The following is a 21,243-nucleotide window of genomic DNA, read 5'->3' as shown; positions in this document are numbered from 1 at the left end:
ATATATATATATATATATATATATATATATATATATATATATATATATATATATATATATATATTTTTTGGTTCTACAAAGTTTATTTTATATAATTCCAGTTTTGTAACTTCCCTGGACAACATTCAAAATCTCTGCTGCTTTGTCTGTCCTTAAACAATGTTTTCATATACATATCTTCCAAACAACAAACACACCAAGACTAAGCAAAAAGTATGAACTTTTCAACTGTCCTAGAGACACTTTATGGCGTACCGCATACTACTGAATGTGTTCAACACATCATTTTTACCTTTAGTAGGCTTTTTTTGATTAGGCATTCCAAAAGATGTACATTGGTATCAAGTTTAACATACATCGAATAGAGCTGAATTTTATCCTACTAGAAAAACTGATATCACTGAGAACCATAAAAACAAATTTTGATTATTATAGAATTCATAAAGATGAAGAAGAGAAGCTTAACTTTAGTTAAACTAAAAAAGCTATCATTTTTAATATGAATGTTTGGCTATAGGGCCCTCTTCTTTCAAATCCTAAGGAAAAAAGCTTACTACCAAAATTTTTCTCTTTTGATACATGAAAGAAAAACAGAAGATGTACCACAATCAGCAATAAAAAGAGTCCCAAATAGACCCAAGTAATCAAGAAATGACAGGCTGGCTTTCACTGTCAGAACTGGAGGGTCATCAAGCAGAAAAATAACATGATGAAAGGATCCCAATAGAAGACTAAGAAAATGAGGCTGACAGGTCCAAGGTTTAATGCATCACTGTCTCATGCAGTAAAGGACTCCAGCCTCCTCTTTCATCTTTCCTAGTAGGACAGAGCCCTAAGGACACTGAGTTGACATTCCAGGACCATAAAAGATGCAACCAGTAAATTTAATACAGGAAGGCAAAAGCAAATGGATACAAATATAAATAATTACCATGTTCTTTTTTTCCTCTCTCTCTCCTCTCTTTACTTTCATGGTTACCAACTTGGGGTGATGTTATGTATTTTACTGTAAGATACTACAAATCCATTTTAAATGTAGAAGGTATAGAAATATGTATATCAAAAAAAGTGCTTGCCCTGATCACATATGAATACCTCACCACTTCAGGACAAAACATCATATCCCCATGCAGAAGTACCATCCACCCTAAAAACACAAACCCAAATGTGTTAAAAACAAGAGGCAAGCTCCAATTTAACCAGAATTTGGAGCATTTGGCTATTTAAGAAACACCCAGGGTCTGACTTGATCTAAAAATGCCTAAAAAAAGCATTAAATTATTTTCATGCAGCTATGAATAATTCAACCTGAAATACTGCAACTACACTCATGAGGGCTTAGGATTGTTGAAATCAAAATCATTTGTAATCCTGTCAAGTGTTCTGCTGATGCCAATGAATCTACAAAAACATTTACTGTAACAAGTCTTTAATCTTCCACTAAATTATAAACAATCTTCACCTAAAAACATCTGTAGAAGTAGTGTCTACAGATTATTTTCATATAGCATAAGAAATAGCATGCAAAAGCTTTGAGCTTGCTAAAGCTCTAAAAACAGTATATACAATAAATCACAAATACTATAGATCTTAGGATCCTGCTCCATTAGGAAATTAAAAAAAAAAAGTGATTGTTACCTAGACTTAAAAACATGAAACCATCACAGAGCTTAAATTTTATTATATGCCAATATGAGGACAGATATTCTTTTAATTATCTCAACATTAGAAGATAACTTTTATATACAAGTATACGAGAACTAAATGATATTCTTGAGAGAGGACTATGTAAATCCCATTAATAGTAAGAACAAGATCATTCTCATCAGGCCAAAGATAAAGAGAAGCTCTAAGTCAGAGCAACCAGAATCCTACAACACATCACCCTGTGATCCACAATGTTAAGGCGATATAAAGAGAGCAAGTTTTTTAAAAAATAATCCATCCCCATCAATTTTGGAGAGAAGATGCATGAAAATTCAGCAAAACCATTTACCTGGCTAAATTAAACCTTGCTTATTGAACATATTGAGCCATAACCAATAAGAAGTTAAAAAAAAAAAAAAACAGGTGATTTCAACTCCCACGATAAAGTTCCTTATTTGCAACACCTCATAGCTCACATGACTCACCCCAAGCTAACTACATGAAAGGTTCAGTTCTGTAATATTTTAAAGAGAAAACTGTCAGAGGAAAAAAAAAAAACAACTCTAATTTGGTTCCTTGGGCATTAAGCTGATGACACAGCATTTATTCCTTTCACACTACAAATTCAGAAGTTTTAAATCAGGTGAAAATGCTCATGCAGCTCACCACCACAAAACAATTCTTTGCAAATATACAATAAGTATGACACAATGTCTTGAAGAAATGATGTTCTATCAACATTATATTTATACCTTGCAAACTGTATCCACATCCCAAGGTATTATAGTCTTCAGGTCAATGACCTCACAAGACACCCCAAGTTTTTCTTGTGCCATGGAAGCCACCTCCCGGATCACATGAACCTAGAAGAAGGAGAAAAGTATGCAGAGAATGACTAGAAATATTCAAACCTAAAAATCAGAGAGCTACTGTTTACAGTCAGAGGAACTGATCTGCACAGAGAATTCATAAATTTGTCTTAGACATGTTGACTTCCATAGATCTTGTAGGAAAAGCATGTAAAGAGAGAAGTAAAAATCAAAAATCATGGAACCCTGTAGGTCACCAACATTTAAGGGAAATAGCAGAACAAGGGTTCACTAAAAACAAAACAAAAACAAAAAATTAAAGAGATAGGGAAAGGGGTAATAGCAGTCACTGTACCCCAGAAGCTAAAGACAAACAGGTTTCATAGAGAAAATAGCTAATGTCTATACCTAAGAATGGGAAAAGGACTGGTTTAAAATGTAAATTAGAAAATTACAAAAAAAAACAGTTTTAGTTTGTTAGTGGTAACACAACTCTTAAGTACAAGGACATATGGAAGTTCAAGAATTAAATAGAAAACAGTAGTTCAAGTTTAGCAATAAAAGTGAGCAGGAAGGTATGATGGCATTTAAGGGGGAAATCATTGTTCAAAGAGTGAAGAGATGTGCCATTTTAATAAAAGCAACATGGAAAGGAGACACGAGCATGCAGGAGAGAGAGACTAGCTAACAGGTCCAATCCCGGAGATGGTAAATGGAACAGAATGGAACAAATCTGAAACAGATTTGTAGTGCTAGCTACAAAATAAATAAACCAGACGCTTCCTCTTCAAAGACTAAAGGAAGAAGGGAAAGATTAGCACAGAAGTGGTGAGTGTAAGGGAGAGTAAGCTATGGGAGGTAGTACCAAATACACCCCATTAAGAGAGAAGCAAGGTCACCAGCGGAGAATGGGAATTAAAAAGTGAATTGAAAGAGGGCAAAAAAAGATTCAGCACAACTACCAGAAGCAATATCAATGGGTGTGACTCCCCAGGCAGCAGTTATCCTACTGCAAATAAGCCACAAGGACTGCAGCTCAAAGCCCAAATCAGGTGGAGAGAGGAGCTTCTGACACTGCAAATGACTTTTGTTATTGTCTTTATATGTGATGCTGTCTTAAATTTTCTAAAATAGCTTTTCCTTAACACAGAAAAATCTGATGATTTCTTTAAAAGAAGAGAAAGGAATGTAAGAGATAGGAGTCCACAACCAAACATAAAATGCCCTGAGCTTGGAGGTGACAAGGTACAGTGGTACACACTTATAGTCCCAGCTACTTGGGAGGCTGAGGCAGGAGAAATACTTGAGCCCAGGAGCTCAGGATTGTCCTGGGCAATGTAGCAAGCACCAATCTCAAAAAAAAAAAGGTAGAGAAATGTGACCATAAATACTAGGTAAAGCTAAGGCGGATCAATGGAGAAGTCCCAGGAAAAGGGAAAGGCATAGGATTCTGTGGCGGGACCACTGGGTGGATCCACATGGCCAGCTAATTAATGAGGGATGGCAGGAAAGGGATGAAAAAGATAAGTGCAGCAATCAGTGGTGGGGATATGCAAAATGTGCGTCAAAAGATTTTTAATGAAAACATTTTTACAAACATTCAACATATTTTAATTACTTCACCACATGCTTATATATTTTAATATAACAGAATAAGTACCTCAACCCATTCAGAAATCAGTAACACAAAGTTTCAGATATAAGTAAGTTCTGAGTACTGAATGTACAGCTTGATGACTATAGCTAATACTATACTGTTTCTTTGAAATTGACTGAGAGTAAATTCTAAGTGTCTCAACACACACACACACACACACACACAAACACACACAACTAGCATGTGTAATAATTATGCTAATTTGATTGTCACATGATTTCACAATGTAGTCATATACCAAATCATCATTCTGTATATCTTGAATATATATAATTTTTATCTTTCAATTACACCTTAATAAAATTGATAGGGAGCAGCATCAGTAGTACCAAACAGACTTGAGATATAAAGAAACCATAATTTTCAGGGCTGGGTTGTGGCTCAGTGGTAGAGCACTTGCCTAGCATGTGTGAGGCACTGGGTTCAATTCTCAGCACCGCATATAAATAAATGAATAAAATAAAGGTCCATCAACAAGTAAAGACATATTGAAAAAAAGAAAATATAATTTTCAATTCTTCATATATCAGGATTAAAAATGAGGGCTTCCCAAGCACAACATGGGCTTTAACAGTTGGAAATCAAGGTTACTGACCTGAGTGCCCCAGGCAACGAGAGTAACGTCACTTCCCTCCTGTATAACTTCAGCCTGCGACAATGGGATGTTGTATGGTTCTACAGGAACCTGCTCCACTAAATACATTGGGGGGAGAAACAAAAGGTTAATTATTATTTTCTCGTGTGACATTTGTGCATGAAAAAGTATATGAACCTCACTGTGACAAAACTTTATTTTTTCTCCAAATTCCATACATTATTTAAAATAGAAATAGCATTTAATATATGGTTCCATGACATTACTATACAGATGAATAAGTACAATTTAAATGTATACAGTGCAAATGTATACAATATATCAGCTATGCTGGAACATAAAGAAAGACTTTAGTTATGAACTAAGGAAATCTTCATAAGGCATGGGCATTAACCAATAATAATGTGTCAACTTTGGTTTATTAATTGCACTAATTTCAGCATAAAATGTAAATAATAGAGGAAATTGGGTATGCAGGTGGATGAGTACTATCTTCATATTTTTTCTATAAATCTGAAGCTGTTCTTTTTTAAAGGTTTTTTTAAATTGTTACTATATTTGCTAACAGTTTATTGAGCCAAATTAAGTTTTCACACCAATTTTTCATCAAGCAGCAAATATATGGGGGGGAGGTAAAAAAAATTATGGAAAACACACATAGTAGAACCAAATTTTTAGGTGTGTTTTATTTTTACACCTTGCCTGTATAAACACTTCATTAACTATACTAATTGACAACACTCAATTTTCAAAGTTGAATATTATAGTCCTCAAAAATCAGCTCCACCAACCCAAAAGCAGAAGCCACCACTGGTATGCCAGAAGTTTTAAAAATTTCATGATTTTTGTGCCCAACCAGGTACATATAATATAGAATTGATTGAATCAGGGGAAATTGCAGAGTGGATCTTTTTATTTTTTCAAATATTTATTTATTTATTTATTTTTGCATTACAATTCTTAATACACCATTTTATCATAATTTATCATACCTCTGATTATATATAAGGTATGTTGACACCAAATTCACATCTTCATACATGTATTTTGTATAAAGTGAAATAAAGTAGGAAGTTGAAGAAAGTGCCTAGCTTGAAGAATTTTCTTAAGTTCTGAGAATAGTATAATAGTTTGAGGAAAAACTGTTTTTGTTTTTTTTTCCCCACAGTAATTTTATTATATCATTACATACAAAGAGCACAGAAAAGTAAAATGAAAGTAAAAGCCTCCCTGGGCTCCCGCATCCTCTGCCCAGAAGTAACCAGTGTGAACAATTTCCTGGTGTCTCCAGTGCACAGCTCCCATTCTCCCTAGCAATGAACTTCTGAATCCTTCCCCTGCATTTGGTAAATCCCCCTCCTTATGAGGCAGGACCCTTTGTCCACTACAGAAGTGAGTTCCACAGATTCACTTTCCCAGTTTCCCTTGCAGGTAGGTCCAAAACGTTGGTTCTGCCAATCAAATTCACCTACAGCAGACTCTGAATTGGAAGGTGATTACACAAAAAAGCAGAAACTGTCCAGAATCCACTCTACAGTAGAAACAGTGGAGGCAAATTCATCCTCCAGGCAGTGGCATCAGTGATTTAGAAGATAGCAAAGTGCTCACTGACACTTGCTGGGGCATCTTTGCAGAACCAGTTATTCTGTATTGTTTCTAAATATGCGGCCTCTATGGCTGACGTGAGGCACATCAGAGATTTGTGAGCTATTCATTATGCTTCAATAAATCATCAACCTGCAACAGAAAGCTAAGTAGTTAAGAGAATCAAAATGACCTATAAACCTGAAATATTCACTATCTGTTTCTTTAGAGATAATGGCAGCTAATTCCGATTATAAACAATGTTTCCAGATATTAATTCCAACCCATTCCCTGATAGCCTAATCCCAGTACTGGATCTATAGATGGATGAAAGGATGGATGGATAAATGGCTGGACAAATGAACAGTCAAGGAGACATATTCAACTCGAGTAGCATATTCTACTTAGCAATTAACAAATGTGAGGGTCAAGAACAACACTGATGACATGTGGCCAGAGGTAGCAAGCAGGCATTTTTCCATCATCAAGTCGGCTGGCAGCAAGATCTGCATGCCAGTAGACAAGGCTTGAAGCCAGTACACATTCCAGCTTGCTTATGAATCAGTGCACCACTCAAGAGTCCTGTCTTTTCTGCCTTGTAAATCAGTTCCTAACTGGTGATTAGCAAATCTTTGGAACACAGAACTCCCAGGGATAGCATAGCAAAACAAATGGGTTAGTTAGCATCTTGGACCATCTCCTTTAAAAAGCTGCCAGGGAGTGACTGTTGTCTTAAATAAATTACCCAGAATAATAAGTCCTCACTATTTTAACAATTAATTAAGGAATAACATAGCAAACAAAGCTTTACTCTCTACTTAAAATACGTCATGCAGAGAATTAGACTCAGGGAGAGGCTTATATTAAGAAAAACCAAAAAACAACTATTTAAATTTGCATCGGTTTAATCCTGACAGCAGGAAAATAAGAACACAATTTTAATATGTTCATTTATTTAAACTTGGCAAACAAATCACCTGGAGAGCAAGCTGAAATTCAGAGGTACTTTGTAGTTACATTAATTTAAACACTATTTATTCCAAGAGAAGGTTATTATTTCATATTAACATTCCTGCAGGTCTGCCCCACAGCTCTGTGCTTTCAGAAAGAGAGCAGGCAACTAGCATCAGAGCAGTTCTTCAGGAGCTAAAGAGCACTGTGTATGGTCATGCTACAGATTCTTATGTTCACAGAAGTGGAACTAACTGAGCCCACTCCATTTACCACAAGCTGATCACATTCAAATCTCAGCACTAATGAACACTCCACAGAGAAACCCTTCAGCACCAAATACATAATGATATATGTACTTAGAAAATTGTAAAAATATAAAAGAATCAGACAGTATAGTTTTTTAAAGTGCATTATAAAATTTCCACGTATATGCTTCCTTGTACATGCAATGAATTTATGTGCATACTACACATTCACTTAGATATTCATGGCATGAATTAGCTCATGTTTATCACTTTATATCTCATCCTTCTCCTTTTTTCTTCCAATTTTCTTCTAATAATCCACTTTGAACATAGTTTTGAAAGAGACAGGGTGTGTAATGACATATACACTATGTACAAGATACATTTATTCATTTAATCGTGACTGTGTACCCAGTATATGTAGGCATCGTGTGAGATGCTGGACTGAAATTTTAAAAGGTAGTTCACACTACAGAGAGGCACAGACTCAACCAGGAGTTATAAAGATGGAAAGAGATTATAAGCCAAAAATGAAAACCTGATATTGGTAGCAAGAACAAACTGCTCTAAGAATACAGAGAGAGGCAGCAACCCAGTTATAAAGACCAAGGTTTTACCAAGGAGGGTACAACTGATGGAGGTCCTAGAGACAGACACCTCACCAGAGAAAACAGATGTCATTCCATATAGAAAGAAAGAACATACACAAAGAAATGGAGGTGTAAAACCAAGTGTGTGCTTGCACATGTATCTAAGAAAATACAGATTTATATGATGTTGCAGATGAACACTGAAACCCATAAATGACCTTCCTACATTCCTATATGCACTTTCCAGTTCCTTCTGCCTAACTATATTAATAACTTGAATAGAAAGCTTCTGCAAGTAAATAACCACTTACTCCTATTGATGCAAGTTCCCCTATGAAGCACACTATGGCCATTACGGAGATAACAGGGTCATTTCTCCTTCCTGGCACTAATCTCCAGTAATTCCAGTTTCCCTATAAATGTGAAAATCAGGTAGGGCTTTATTCATGTTTCATTATACATGTTACAGTGACAAAAGAAAATGTTCTCTGTTTTTCTCTGTTTAAGAGGAAGCAAAGTATAGTTCTAAAATGTTAGCGCATGCTGCCTGATTACCATAGCATATTCAGAGTCTCCATGCCTCAGAAATCCTACTCTCATCTGTCAGAATTTACAGTCTAATGGGGAAGAATGAGACAGGGGTAAGATCCATCCAACTAGAAGCCCAGTTCTGGCCTCGATTCTTTATCTAATTAATCTGGTGGTACTCACAACATATTCTATTATATTTTTTTTGCCTCATCTATAATCCTAGAAACATCATAGGAACAGAATGAGAGCATATTAAGATAATCACCCTGGACACTTTTTGTGTTCTTAGGAAGAAAACTGCATTACAATTTAAAATCATTCAATGACATAGTCATTGAGGCTATAAAAAAAGTTTCATCCTAGGAAGAGTCATTCTTATTCCTTCTATCATTTACTAAATAAAACTGATATAGAGGCACAGTAGACTGATATTTCCTTGTGAAACAAATTCTGTTTTAGAAATGTTAGTTCAAATAAAGAAAATAAGGCTACTAATAAGCTATGCAACGTAAAAAGAGTCCAGCAACACTGAGGGTCATATTTGTGATAACCCTATTTTCTCAGATAAATTTAATAACAGCATCCTGACTAGCCACAGAGAAGATGTGAAGCAATAAATTCAGTATCTATACATGCCAGGTAGCATGAGACTCCTGACCACTAAATTAAAAAAAAAAAATAGCTAATCAAGCTGTTTAAATGATAAGTAAAACAGCAAGTCAGGACCAGCAAATGTTTTGCATGTAACCAGGAAACTCCTCACACTGAGCTACTTCTACATATAAGGTGTGAATTTAAGATTGTAAATGTCTTTATAAGTGTTTTTGCTTCAGAAGGTTGTTTTGTTTTGTTTTTTGTTTTTTGTTTTTGGTACTTGGGATTAAACTCAGAGATGCTCTACTACTGAGCTATATTCTCAGCCCTTTTTATTTTATCTTATTTTTTTTTATTTTGAGGCAGGGACTCACTAAGTTGCTTAGAGCTTCAATAAGTTGATAAGGATAGATAGCAATATTACAAAGCCATTCCACATCAACACATGGAATTTGGAAGAGGGATAAATCATCCAATAAAAAAAATCATGTTGAGATAGAAAAAGAGTACTTTATTTTCATTGTCAATTATAAAATATAACATTATTTTATGCATTGATAAGGAAAAAGCTGCCAATTAAACTTATACATTTTAGAATTTTAACTTTAGTCTTATTGAAAGAGAAATTTGTAATAGACAGGACTTTTTATTATCATCCTGATACATAAAAACAAAATACAAGCAAAATACATTGGTTTAAGCTGTTTTTAATTTTTTTTTACATTCAGAATCTAATTGTTCTCATTTACTTTCACTTATAATCATCAGTGTCCATGTCTCTTCACAGAACACCATTTTCTTTGTCACCAAGCACATCAATGATGCAGCCTTTTTAAATGAATTCATAAAAGAATTTAAAAATTTAAAAACTCTCAAGCTAGCCCACTAATTAGATACAGCCTACTTTTTACTTTCATTTCAAAGGGTTGTTAAACTATTGTGATTATCCGTTTTCCCTGCCCTTCCTACTCACCACAGCTATTCAGAACCTCACTGTCAAAAAAGTTCTCTGATGTTGCTAGAATTTTCTTCTCATTTGTGGAGATGTGTCCTGTAGGAGCTGGTACTCATTTTGATATATGTGCTTGAGCAGTTAATAGCAATCCTCAACCACTGGATAAGATGATTGTAAGACACCATTGATTTTAAGATACATTCCAATTTCAGAGACATTAAAAGGTGAGGAGGAAATGGGCAATTTACAGTCAATGAAATATGTATTGCTATACATATTCCATTGACTTCACAACATTGAAGTATTATTACAGATATTTTTCACATCATGCTTTTGGTACCTGAAGTCCCTCAGTTTCCACAATACAAAATTACTCCTGAGGAGCAGTAGTTCCCATTAGTCACCAAGCACCAGCTGCTGTGTACTGACTTTTTAAATGCAGACAGCAGTCAGAAAAAGCAGATCAAATCAACAAAAGATAATCATTTTAAAATATGAAAAAAACATATAAGGATCTATGATTTCTTTATTAGATTGCAAAATTCCTCAGTGCATGACTGAACAGTGATAACTAACTTTATCAGTAGACATTCAATCAGGAAAACAAAAATCTTTCCAGAAGAATCAGAATGAATTCAGAGAATCAGTTGCAAAGACGTTGAAAGGGATAAAGTAGCAAATGATGAAATAGCATGACCCAGAGATCAGCAAGCAGGTAACATGTCTGGAACTACCATCTGCTGTGACTGAGCAGGACAGTCCCCACTGAAGGCCTCTCGCGAATGCTACAGCCATCATCCCTGCAGAACAACAGTCCTCGCAGCAGAGCAGATTCCTCAACCGCCACTATCTGAGGTGCCTTGAAAACCTCAATGGCTTCCTTCCCACCTTTTAAACTAGCACAAGTGACACCCCCACTGAGGGACTCTAACTGAACTCAACTGGCAAGGGTGTGATGACAATGCTGCCCACTAGCTTCCAACCCCAGCCTTGCAATGGGGATTGCAGAGAAGCAAATATGAGGATGAGAGCCAACTGAGAAATATCCAACGGATCTACATCATAAACAGCACTTGAGAAAAAATCACTTTGATGAGAAGTAAAGAAATCTCAATACATTAATAATAATTGAAAAGCAAATATTCATTGAGGCTTTTACACATATTAGGCACTGCTTTAAGCACCTTAAAGGTATCACCTTATATTATCTTCACACCTCAGTGTGATTGATATGAGATTTATCTCAAAGCTACAGATGAGAAAGTAAGTATAGACATTATTAAGTAGGTCTGTTAAAGTTATAGGACAGTAAGTGGTAATTCTATAATCCAAATTCATAACTACCATGTTATGTTGGACTGAAATCTGCCCAAAATGGGTTTCAGTAGAAATATTAAAATATGACCACATATCAAGCTTGATCCTCACCATAAACCTTGAAAATTAATAGCAGCAATTGCATATTTTAAGAAAGGGGATATTATACTTGCCATATTTTTTTGAAAAATAGAAAATAAAAATCTTAGGATTAAATAAATAGTTGCCATTTTCCTTAAAACCAATCAAATATTAAATCTAGAATTCTCTTATTGGTCCCCAGCAATTCACTTCCATTGTCACAAGTTATTTTTTCATACACTAAATGGGCTTTATATTTCATTCCAACTTAGAAATATGAGAAATATTTCCAAGGCCAAACTGTAAAGAAAGTAAGGCAAGTATTACTTACACCTCCACATACATTATCATCCAGCACCTGCTTCTGTGTATTGCTATACAGCATGCCTCCATTTAGAAACCAGTATTTTTCATTTACATAAAGTCCTTCATATCAAATTATGAATTAAAAGTACAATACTATGAAGGACTCTGGGTTAACTCATATGGCCAGAAATTATCATGGATAAACATGTAATGGGTTTACTTATTTTTAAATGAAGTCATACATGAACACAGTACTTTTTCAAATTTTTATATACCAGTAATGACCAATTTTAACATGTAACGGGGGCAGGGGGATTCTACTCCCAATAGCAACAAATACATAAAACATCTAAGACTAACACTAACCACAAATGCGCCAATCTAATGAAAATATCTACAGAATTTACTAGTGGACATAAAAACAAGTTTAAGTGGAAACAACCACATTCTTCGAAAATAAAAATCATTACAGTAAAAATACTAAAAGAAAGAATAATCTCATGTTCTGCTAAAGAAGGAGAAGGAAGGAAGGCAGGCAGGCAAAAATGTTAACTGCTATTAATGATGACAACCAGTAGGAAAGCATTGATATAATGGTGGCATTCCCCAGAAGTTACACTTTTGAGATCCAGTGGTTTCAAAATAGATTTCTTTTTTTAAAAACATCAGAAATTTATTAGTTGCTCAAAATATTACATTGATTTTGACATATCATATATCATACATTTGATTCAAATGGGGTATGAATTCTTATTATTCCCACGTGTACAGATTGCAGGATCACATTGGTTATACAGCCACGTTTATACATACTACCATACTAGTGTCTGTTGTATTTTGCTGCCCTTACTATCCCCTCCCCTCCCCTCCCCTCCCTNTTTAGTGCTGAGTAATATTCCATTGTGTATATATATGCCACATTTTTTTTTATCCATTCATCTATTGAAGGGCATCTAGGTTGGTTTCACAGTTTAGCTATTGTGAATTGTGCTGCTATGAACACTGATGTAGCTGTATCCCTGTGGTATGCTCTTTTTAGGTCTTTGGGGAATAGTCCAAGAAGGGGAATAGCTGGGTCGAATGGTGGTTCAATTCCCAGCTTTCTGAGGAATCTCCATACTGATTTCCAAATTGGCCGCACCAATTTGCAGTCCCACCAGCAATGTACAAGTGTACCCTTTTCCCCACATCCTCGCCAGCACTTGTTATTGTTTGACTTCATAATGGCTGCCATTCTTACTGGGGTGAGATGGTACCTTAGAGTGGTTTTAATTTGCATTTCTCTGATTGCTAGGGATGATGAGCATTTTTTCATGTATTTGTTGATTGATTGTATATCTTTCTCTGAGAAGTGTCTGTTCAGATCCTTGGCCCATTTGTTGATTGGGTTATTTGTTTTCTTATCATTTAATTTTTTGAGTTCTTTGTATACTCCAGAGATTAGGGCTCTATCTGAAGTGTGAGGGGTAAAAATTTGTTCCCAGGATGTAGGCTCCCTATTTACCTCTCTTATTGTTTCTCTTGCTGAGAAAAAACTTTTTAGTTTGAGTACGTCCCATTTGTTGATTCTTGATTTTAACTCTTGTGTTATAGGTGTCCTATTAAGGAATTTGGAGCCCGACCCCACGAGGTAGAGATTAGAGCCAACTTTTTCTTCTGTTAGACGCAGAGTTTCCAGTTTGATTCCTAGCTCGTTGATCCATTTTGAGTTAACTTTTGTGCATGGTGAGAGACAGGAATTCAATTTCATTTTGTTGCATATGGATTTCCAGTTCTCCCAGCACCATTTGTTGAAGATGTTATCCTTTCTTCATTGTAAACAAATGTGTAAACTCATTATTTATCATGACCTACAGAAGAGTTCAAGCATAACTTAGAAATTAAACATTTCTGCTCTGCAAAAGACCCTATCAAGAAAATGGAAAGTCAAGCCATAAACTGGAAGAATAAATTCACAAAAGATGTAGCTGATAAAGGACTGCTATTCAAAATACTCAAAGAACTTTAAAAATCAACAATAAGGAAACAAGACAATAAAAAAAAAGTCAAAGACCTTAATAGACACCCTAACAAAGAAGATACAAAGAAGGCAAAAATTAAGCTATGAAAATACCTTTTGCATCATCTTATTCAGGAAATGCAAATTAATTATTCTGTTTTCTAAAAAGAAATTAAAATAATCATTTTTTAAAAATATTAAGTAGTATAACATATTATTTGTAAATATGATGACTAATTATCAGAAGAAATTGCTGAGTTGAAAGTTGTTGCTTGTAGGGGAAGAAGCATAGATCTGGTAAAGGATTAGGTAAGAAACTGCTATTTTGTATTATATTATTTTCACATTAACTTCTATGTAGCTATCATTTCAATTGAAAAGCTACTTCAAAAATCTAACCAATAAATTAAATTTTCTTTCATTAGTGTATTCAACATATTCCTGTCAGGGATTATACGTAGTATTCAATGTATCAACATGCACAAAAATAGTCTGCTTATACATAAAATACAAAATACTAATTCCTCTCTTCTATGCACACTATTTGGCAAAACATATTTTTAAAGTCTTCTACCATTCAAAACCTTTTTATAATAATGTTTTTCTCTTCAGAATTATGAATCCATATATAATTAGTGTAACAGCTTTTAAAAAATCATCAATGGCATTACAGCCCTATTTTTGAAAGATTTTTGGACCATCCAAAAATCCAAGAAGTCAGCCTATCTCACTTACAAAGAACCACAGATAAAAGTCCCATTTGCTTCCATCTCACCAATGTCCTGAATCATTCAATTAAATAAAACCAACAATTCAAAGACTCCAGAGCATCTTTCCTCCAGATGCCTCTATTTGATAATGTCACCTGACTCATTCTTTTCAATCTTAACCATTTTATACATTTTTGACATTGTCTAGATTGCTCTTTCTTACCTATCATTTCTAAACATCTCTGTGATTTCTAAAAAGATTAACTGCATTCAAATAATCAGGAAATCCAAAGATATGAACAGATTACTCTTTCTACTACATTTATAATACATAAAGCTTTTATATTTATTGTATATTTAAAATAAGTAAAAATAAAATTCAAGAAACTATTTCATAGAGAATATATTACTTAGGCTGGGGATGTAGATCAGGAGAAGAGTATTTGCCTACCATGTGTAAGGCCCTGGGTTCAATCCCCAGTACCACACACACACACACACACACACACAAAATGAGGTATTACCTACCTGTTTTTATTTTATTTTTATCCATAATAATTCATATAGTTGATAGCTGACACACAGAGGAGAGACCATAGCAAAGATGTTTAAATAAAGCACAGCATATGAGCAGCAGGCCCAGAAATAAGGGTGTTGGAAAAGTTGAAAAGAGCTGATTGGGGTAATGCTGTCCATTCACCAGATGGTTCCACCTATTCTCCCCCAAACACATGAAGACTCACTTCCCAGCTGGTTTGTCTCTGGAGACAGGGGACTAGGCCCTTTAATGCTTCATGGTACAGAGAGAAGCTGAGTCCACCCTGCCCTCATGGTGCTACATCAGACTGTGACATGTAGTTTTTATAACCATCAAAGAAGTTAATTAATCCTATGTCAACAAAGAATGTGTATATATTTGAACCTCATAGTGTATGTAGTATACACTACGTAGGGATATACTGCCTCAACACATGACTATGGATAATATTTATTTCCATTTGATTAAAAGGATTGGGAGTTCAATGACAGCCTCAGCAAAAGCAAGGTGCTAAGAAACTCTGTGAGACCCCATCTCTAAATAAAATACAAAACAGGGCTGGGGGATGTGGCTCAGTGGTTCAGTGCTCCTGAGTTCAATCCCTGGTACCAAAAATAAATAAATAAATAAATATAATTTCAATTCTGCAGGAAATTTTTTAACCAGCATATTTTGGGGTACGAAATTGGGCCACTAAAGGGAGTTATATTTTATATGTGCCTTTCATTCAAATAATGATTAATTGGGATGCCCATCTGGGCAAAGTGGCACATGCCTATAATCCCAGAAATTTGAAAGGCTGAGGCAGGAGGATCACCAAGTTTGAGGTCAGTCTCAGCAAATTAGCAAGGCCGTAAGCAATTTAGTGAGGAGGGAGGGAGGGAGGGAGGGAGGAAGGAAGGAAGGAAGGAAGGGGAAGAGAAGAAAAGAGAAGAGAAGAACAGGGGAGGGAGGGAGCGAGAGAGAGAGAGAGAGAGAGGAATTGAGGATGCAGCTCAGTAGGAAAGTATCCTTGGGTTTAATCTCCAATAACCAAATCAATAAATAAAACCTAACTCTATAACTTACTGCCTCTGTAAAATGGAATTAAGATATGTAAGCTCACCAACCATCAGTTTCCTGGTCTGTCTAAAGGTGTCTGACAATACTACCTCACAGGTTTTGTGAAAAATACTTGGAATATGTCCAATATCTGGCTCCAGAGACAGACTCTGGATTTAAATCCTGGTGTGTAACTTTTAACAAGCTTTTAACTTTCCTAATCTTCAAGTTCCTCATCTATAAAATGCTTATAATGATAAAATTTACCTGATAAGGTAATTGTGAGAATTCAATTGAATAGTTCACATGTCTTCACAATATAGCACTATGTCCAGCACCTCAGTGTTCAAAAAGTGCTTCAAAACCAGGCACAAAGGCATATGTCTGAAATCCCAGAGACTAGGGAAGCTGAGGCAGGAGGATCAAATGTCCGAGGCCAGACTCAAGATCTTGTCTCAAAATAATATAAAATTAAAGGGCCTCAGCTGTAGATCAGAGGTAGAGAGACCCTAAGTTTAATCCCTAGTACTGAAAAAAATAATTTAAAAAGTCTTAAAACTAGGCAAATACAACATGGATCATCTCACTTAATCCTCTCAGCAACCCTATAAAACTGAATAAAAAAGATGAAGGTTTCTACTTCAGTTATTAGAACAAAAAAATAAATAGCATCCATATTAAATTATGAAAGGCTGAAGTTCATTGTGTTAATCTGATTGGGAATATTTTCCTTTGAAAAGAGAAGCATCTTTCCTCTAACCAAGATAAGGTATCACGTTAATCAAAATCGCCTGCTATACAAGTAAAATCTACAGGAGACTGAAACTCAAAGTAGCTTCAACTTAAAATGAGATTAAATGGAAGAATCTAGGGGAAAATCATTCATACATGAAGATTAAAGGAATAAAAGGAATTCAGGGCCCCAGTCTCCCATCATCCCAGGCAAATTCCTTCTAGACAGTGTGGCTCTGTCTCCTCATAGAAAATCCCGGAAAAGAAATCAGAATGGTTGGGCTTACGCCACATGGCTACATCTTGAGACCATGGAAGTCAGATGATGACCTGGAGCCTCCTCAGAACCACATGGAGTGAGGTAAAAGCACTGGAGATGGGGAAAATGTGGTTCCAGGAAAAGAAGGAACAAGAGGTGCTGAGATCATTGGGAGAGCCATGCCCTACAACTCTAAGCCTAAGGCTTGAATCTGCCTCTGTAATGGAATTGTTTCTGAACAGGACTTAGTGATATAAATGTCACAGATTTCAGTGGAAAGTGTACATTATGGGTAAGAGCTGACAAGTTAACTTAGAGCTGACAAGTTAACTTTTTTAGATGCCTAATATTTTAGTCTCCTAAGGAAATCTGCTCCCAGAATCCTTAAAACATTTGTTTCTGGAATTTTGTATAGATTACTGCTTCAGACATGAGAAAAACATCTGTACTTTAATAATACTGCAGAAGTTTGTAAAACAATGGAAGTTTTCAAAAACAGACAACAATGAGGAACATTTATTCATCAACAGAGAATGGATAAAGTGAGGCTGTGTGACCCAAGAATAAACTGTGATACATGCATGCAATGAATAGCCATACCAAGGACTGTGACTTATTCAGAAACATTTCATATGCCTCAGTTTTTCAGATGTTCTTTTCCCCATAGCCAAGAAGCACTGCCCAATTAATTCATGGTCAAGGCAGACTCCAGATATTTGGTTACAATATATTAATTCTATTTACAGGCCATCAGCTTGGTGATAAGAGAAGAGGCAAGTTTGTTCCCTTAGTAGTAACAATGATAGTACTTAGAATAATAATGGAAATAACTGTCATTTCTTAAAAGTAATATAATAACAATAAAAAAGGGTTATTCATGCAATGAAATGGTGATGTTTACTACTTACTAATAACATTCTAATACTGTACAACTGTGTTCAACATTCATTGCAATGGTAATAAGCACAATGGACTGCTACTCAGCAATGAAAAAGGAATGAACTCAATGGTACAAGCAACAACATGTATGAATCTAACATTAGCTTGAACAAAAGAAGTCAAACACACAAGAGAATATATACTGTGTGATTCCATTTCTATAATGCCCAAAAACATGTACACCTAATCTAAAAGCAATCAGGAAGTGTCTGAGCTTGGAGCAAGGAGAATGGATTTAGCAGGAAGTAATGGGAAGGGACTTACAGGAATGATTAAAATCTATTATGTTGTTTTGCATAATGATTACATGAAAGTATAGGGCAGTCAAAAACCCTTCAAATTGAACACTTAATACCTGTGCATTTCATTGTACATAAATTACACCAAAATAAAAACATGTTTTAAATTTAACTTTTCAAGGAAAAGAGTGATTTGCCAGAATAATTTTCTTAAATTCAAAACAAAATATACTTTGGACAGAACAAATCATTTGATATTTGAAATTTCCATTACAGCTAAGAAATTAGTGGTCACACATGTGTTTATAGTTATGATTCTGAGCTAACAGGAGGGTGAACAGCATCTCAGTTTGCTGCAGACAGTGACCCCAGCGTAGACCTGATATCACAGCATACCTGCTAACAGTGCCTCCTTCACTGTTAGAAGTAATTTAACTTAGAAGTCACTTATGGTCACTTTAGCCAAAGGGGAATTTAGATACTATGTTGTATAATAACTCTTATGCTTCTTCATTCCACCCACATTTACTAAGCACCCACATACAGCTCCTTTGTTCTCGATACCACTTCACAGTGCATTTTTTGTTTCTAAAACCAAAATATAAAATAGCTAGATGAATTTTCCCTAAACAAAATTTACACCTATGGATAAACTAAACAGAAGAAATCAATCAGAATTTTTTCTACATGAAAAGTATAAACTCAGCTATTAAAAAATTAAAATTTCTTAAGCTATGAAAAACAAAGCATATATTCACAAGTATAAAACAAAACCTTTACCTGCTGCTCTGTAAAGTATTTTAGGCTCAAAAAATATACAAGGATTTTTGTCCTCTATGCATGACAAAAGAAGTCCCTTGGCCTGGAAAGGGCTTCTGGGTATAACCACCTGCAAAAACAGATTTTTTTAAAAAACACAATTTTAGTAAAAATGTATCCCAATAAACGTGTTTATAAGGGTTGATATTGAAGTAATCAACTTTACTAAAAATAGAAATTGATCCTTTATTTAATCTAATTACTATTATAAAATTTTCAAATTATCTAAAAAGTTCCTATCATTCAACAAATATTTAAGATGACTTCCATGATCTGATAACTAAGACACTGCTCTTATCTTAAGGAGATGACTTACCTATTTAAAAAATGAAAGAATCCATAAAGAGCATATATGGAAGCAAAAAAATAAAATCATCAATATCAACCTGTCTTTACCTATTAAGTAATCTCTTCTACTAATATTCTCCGGCTACATGCAAAGTGCATGTACCTATCTTCTCAACTTTAACACACCAAAATTTCCTTCCTCCCCATGAAAACTTCAGTCTTCATCTTATGAATGGAAAAGTAACCACTGAATTTTATGATCCAGGCACATTATGCCCAGTTTTGGCAGAGTAAAAGGTAATGTGTTCATGCTTCCAGGTGACAGGAAATGGCTCCAAGTCCTTGAAAACCAGGGAGATGATGAAGAAGATGATGGCCATGGGAAATGGCAGGTGCTAATCTGCCAAGCACTGTGTGGATTAACTCATCTCATATTCACAGCAATTTCATGAGGTAGCTAGTATTACTTTTCTCACGTTAGATATAGAGAGTGAGGCATAAAGAGACAAAGAGAAGCTTGCCCAAGGTCAGACGGTTTGCCAGACCAGGATTCTCACCCAAGGATGGAGGCTAGAGCCTGAGGTCTTAATTTCTATACAGTGTTGCCTGAAATCACAAACTTGTGTCTTAATTCTTAGTGACTCTAAAATAATTGTATGATGACAAAGATTACATGGGAAGAATTATTTTAAAAAATTAGCCTGAATTTATCACAGAGATTCAAATAAGATTCATTGAGCAAACTACATGGGCTTTCAAGGTCATTTTTATGCCCTTTTTATTGAAGGAATTTTATTTAAAAAATAAAATAGCAGCACAAATCTAGTTCATTTTCTGTAAACAGGCTTCTGAACACAGAGTAACCACATCACATAGTATGTTTATTTTATATTCCTACTTTTCAGATTCTCTTTTTCTGCTTTCTCATATATTTACTTTTAACCTTTTTTATTATATGTATATTTTCATTTGATGTGGGAAACATAGAAAGAAACAGAAGAAAGAAAGAGGACAGGGAAAGAGAAGTTAGGGAACTGAGAAAAGGTCTGCTCTTTAAAACACTAAGTAATGTTACAAACGTTCAGCTCAAACAAAAAATAGCTGTTGTCTCTAATGGGACAGTTGTCCTAGCCTACAACTTCTTGCTTATACTGAGCCAGCACAGAGCCACCACTCAGATAGGAAAAATCTCATAGCTTTTGTCTGTGGAAAAAAACAAACCAGAATAAAACACATGTTCACAACCAAACGATGTCATCAAGAACAAACATCTCCATATTGAGATATCTGTGAGTTTCTATGATTCCCTGGAAAGATGTTCAGTAAATAAGAAATAGAAAAGATGATAGAACAAAATGTTGACATAAAATACTCAAAATAATTTTATTATCAAAAAACTAAGCTCCTGTGAAGGCCAATCATAACAGGAAGATGTTTCCAAGTTAATTGTTTAAGACAGCATTACCTTACTCTAGATTAGGAAAATTACATCTAGGTAAGAGCCTTCTCCCCATCTATGAACAAATAGCAAGTATCATATCCCACTGACTTCAAGGTAAATGTAAACTAAATGGCAGACTTATTTAAACCATCTTAGAATCATTTAAGTGAGAAAAACCCACTAGAGAGAAACATAAGGCTTTGAAAGAGGAATAAGACAAACCAATGATGTTCTCAGTTGTATTCTTTGAAATCTATGATGTCAATTATTGCCAATGTCAAGCCAGTATTACTTCAAAAAGAACAATCTGTTAAACTGGGCATTGGATTTAAAAGAAATACCAGCCTCCCTGATTTGGGGGGGCGGGGGGGGT

At 35.0% G+C, this 21,243-nt stretch overlaps 1 protein-coding gene across 3 annotated transcripts in view; it reads right to left on the bottom strand.

Annotated features, from left to right (window-relative positions):
* Bckdhb (branched chain keto acid dehydrogenase E1 subunit beta) overlaps nt 1-21,243 on the bottom strand; it is a 191,474-nt gene that overhangs the window by 122,391 nt on the left and 47,840 nt on the right. For all 3 annotated transcript variants that reach the window (XM_015498944.2, XM_048801570.1, XM_048801617.1), the window contains exons 6-8: nt 19,103-19,211; nt 4,709-4,806; nt 2,400-2,510 (exon numbers count right to left, since the gene is read on the bottom strand). In XM_015498944.2, the coding sequence (XP_015354430.1) occupies nt 2,400-2,510; nt 4,709-4,806; nt 19,103-19,211 (318 nt within the window). The remainder of the gene's footprint in view (nt 1-2,399; nt 2,511-4,708; nt 4,807-19,102; nt 19,212-21,243) is intronic.

Source organism: Marmota marmota, unplaced genomic scaffold (assembly GCF_001458135.2).
Source record: "Marmota marmota marmota unplaced genomic scaffold, marMar, whole genome shotgun sequence".
Lineage (NCBI taxonomy): Eukaryota > Metazoa > Chordata > Mammalia > Rodentia > Sciuridae > Marmota > Marmota marmota.
Note: the sequence above shows the minus strand (reverse complement) of the source record. Positions and strands in the feature narration are given on the sequence as shown.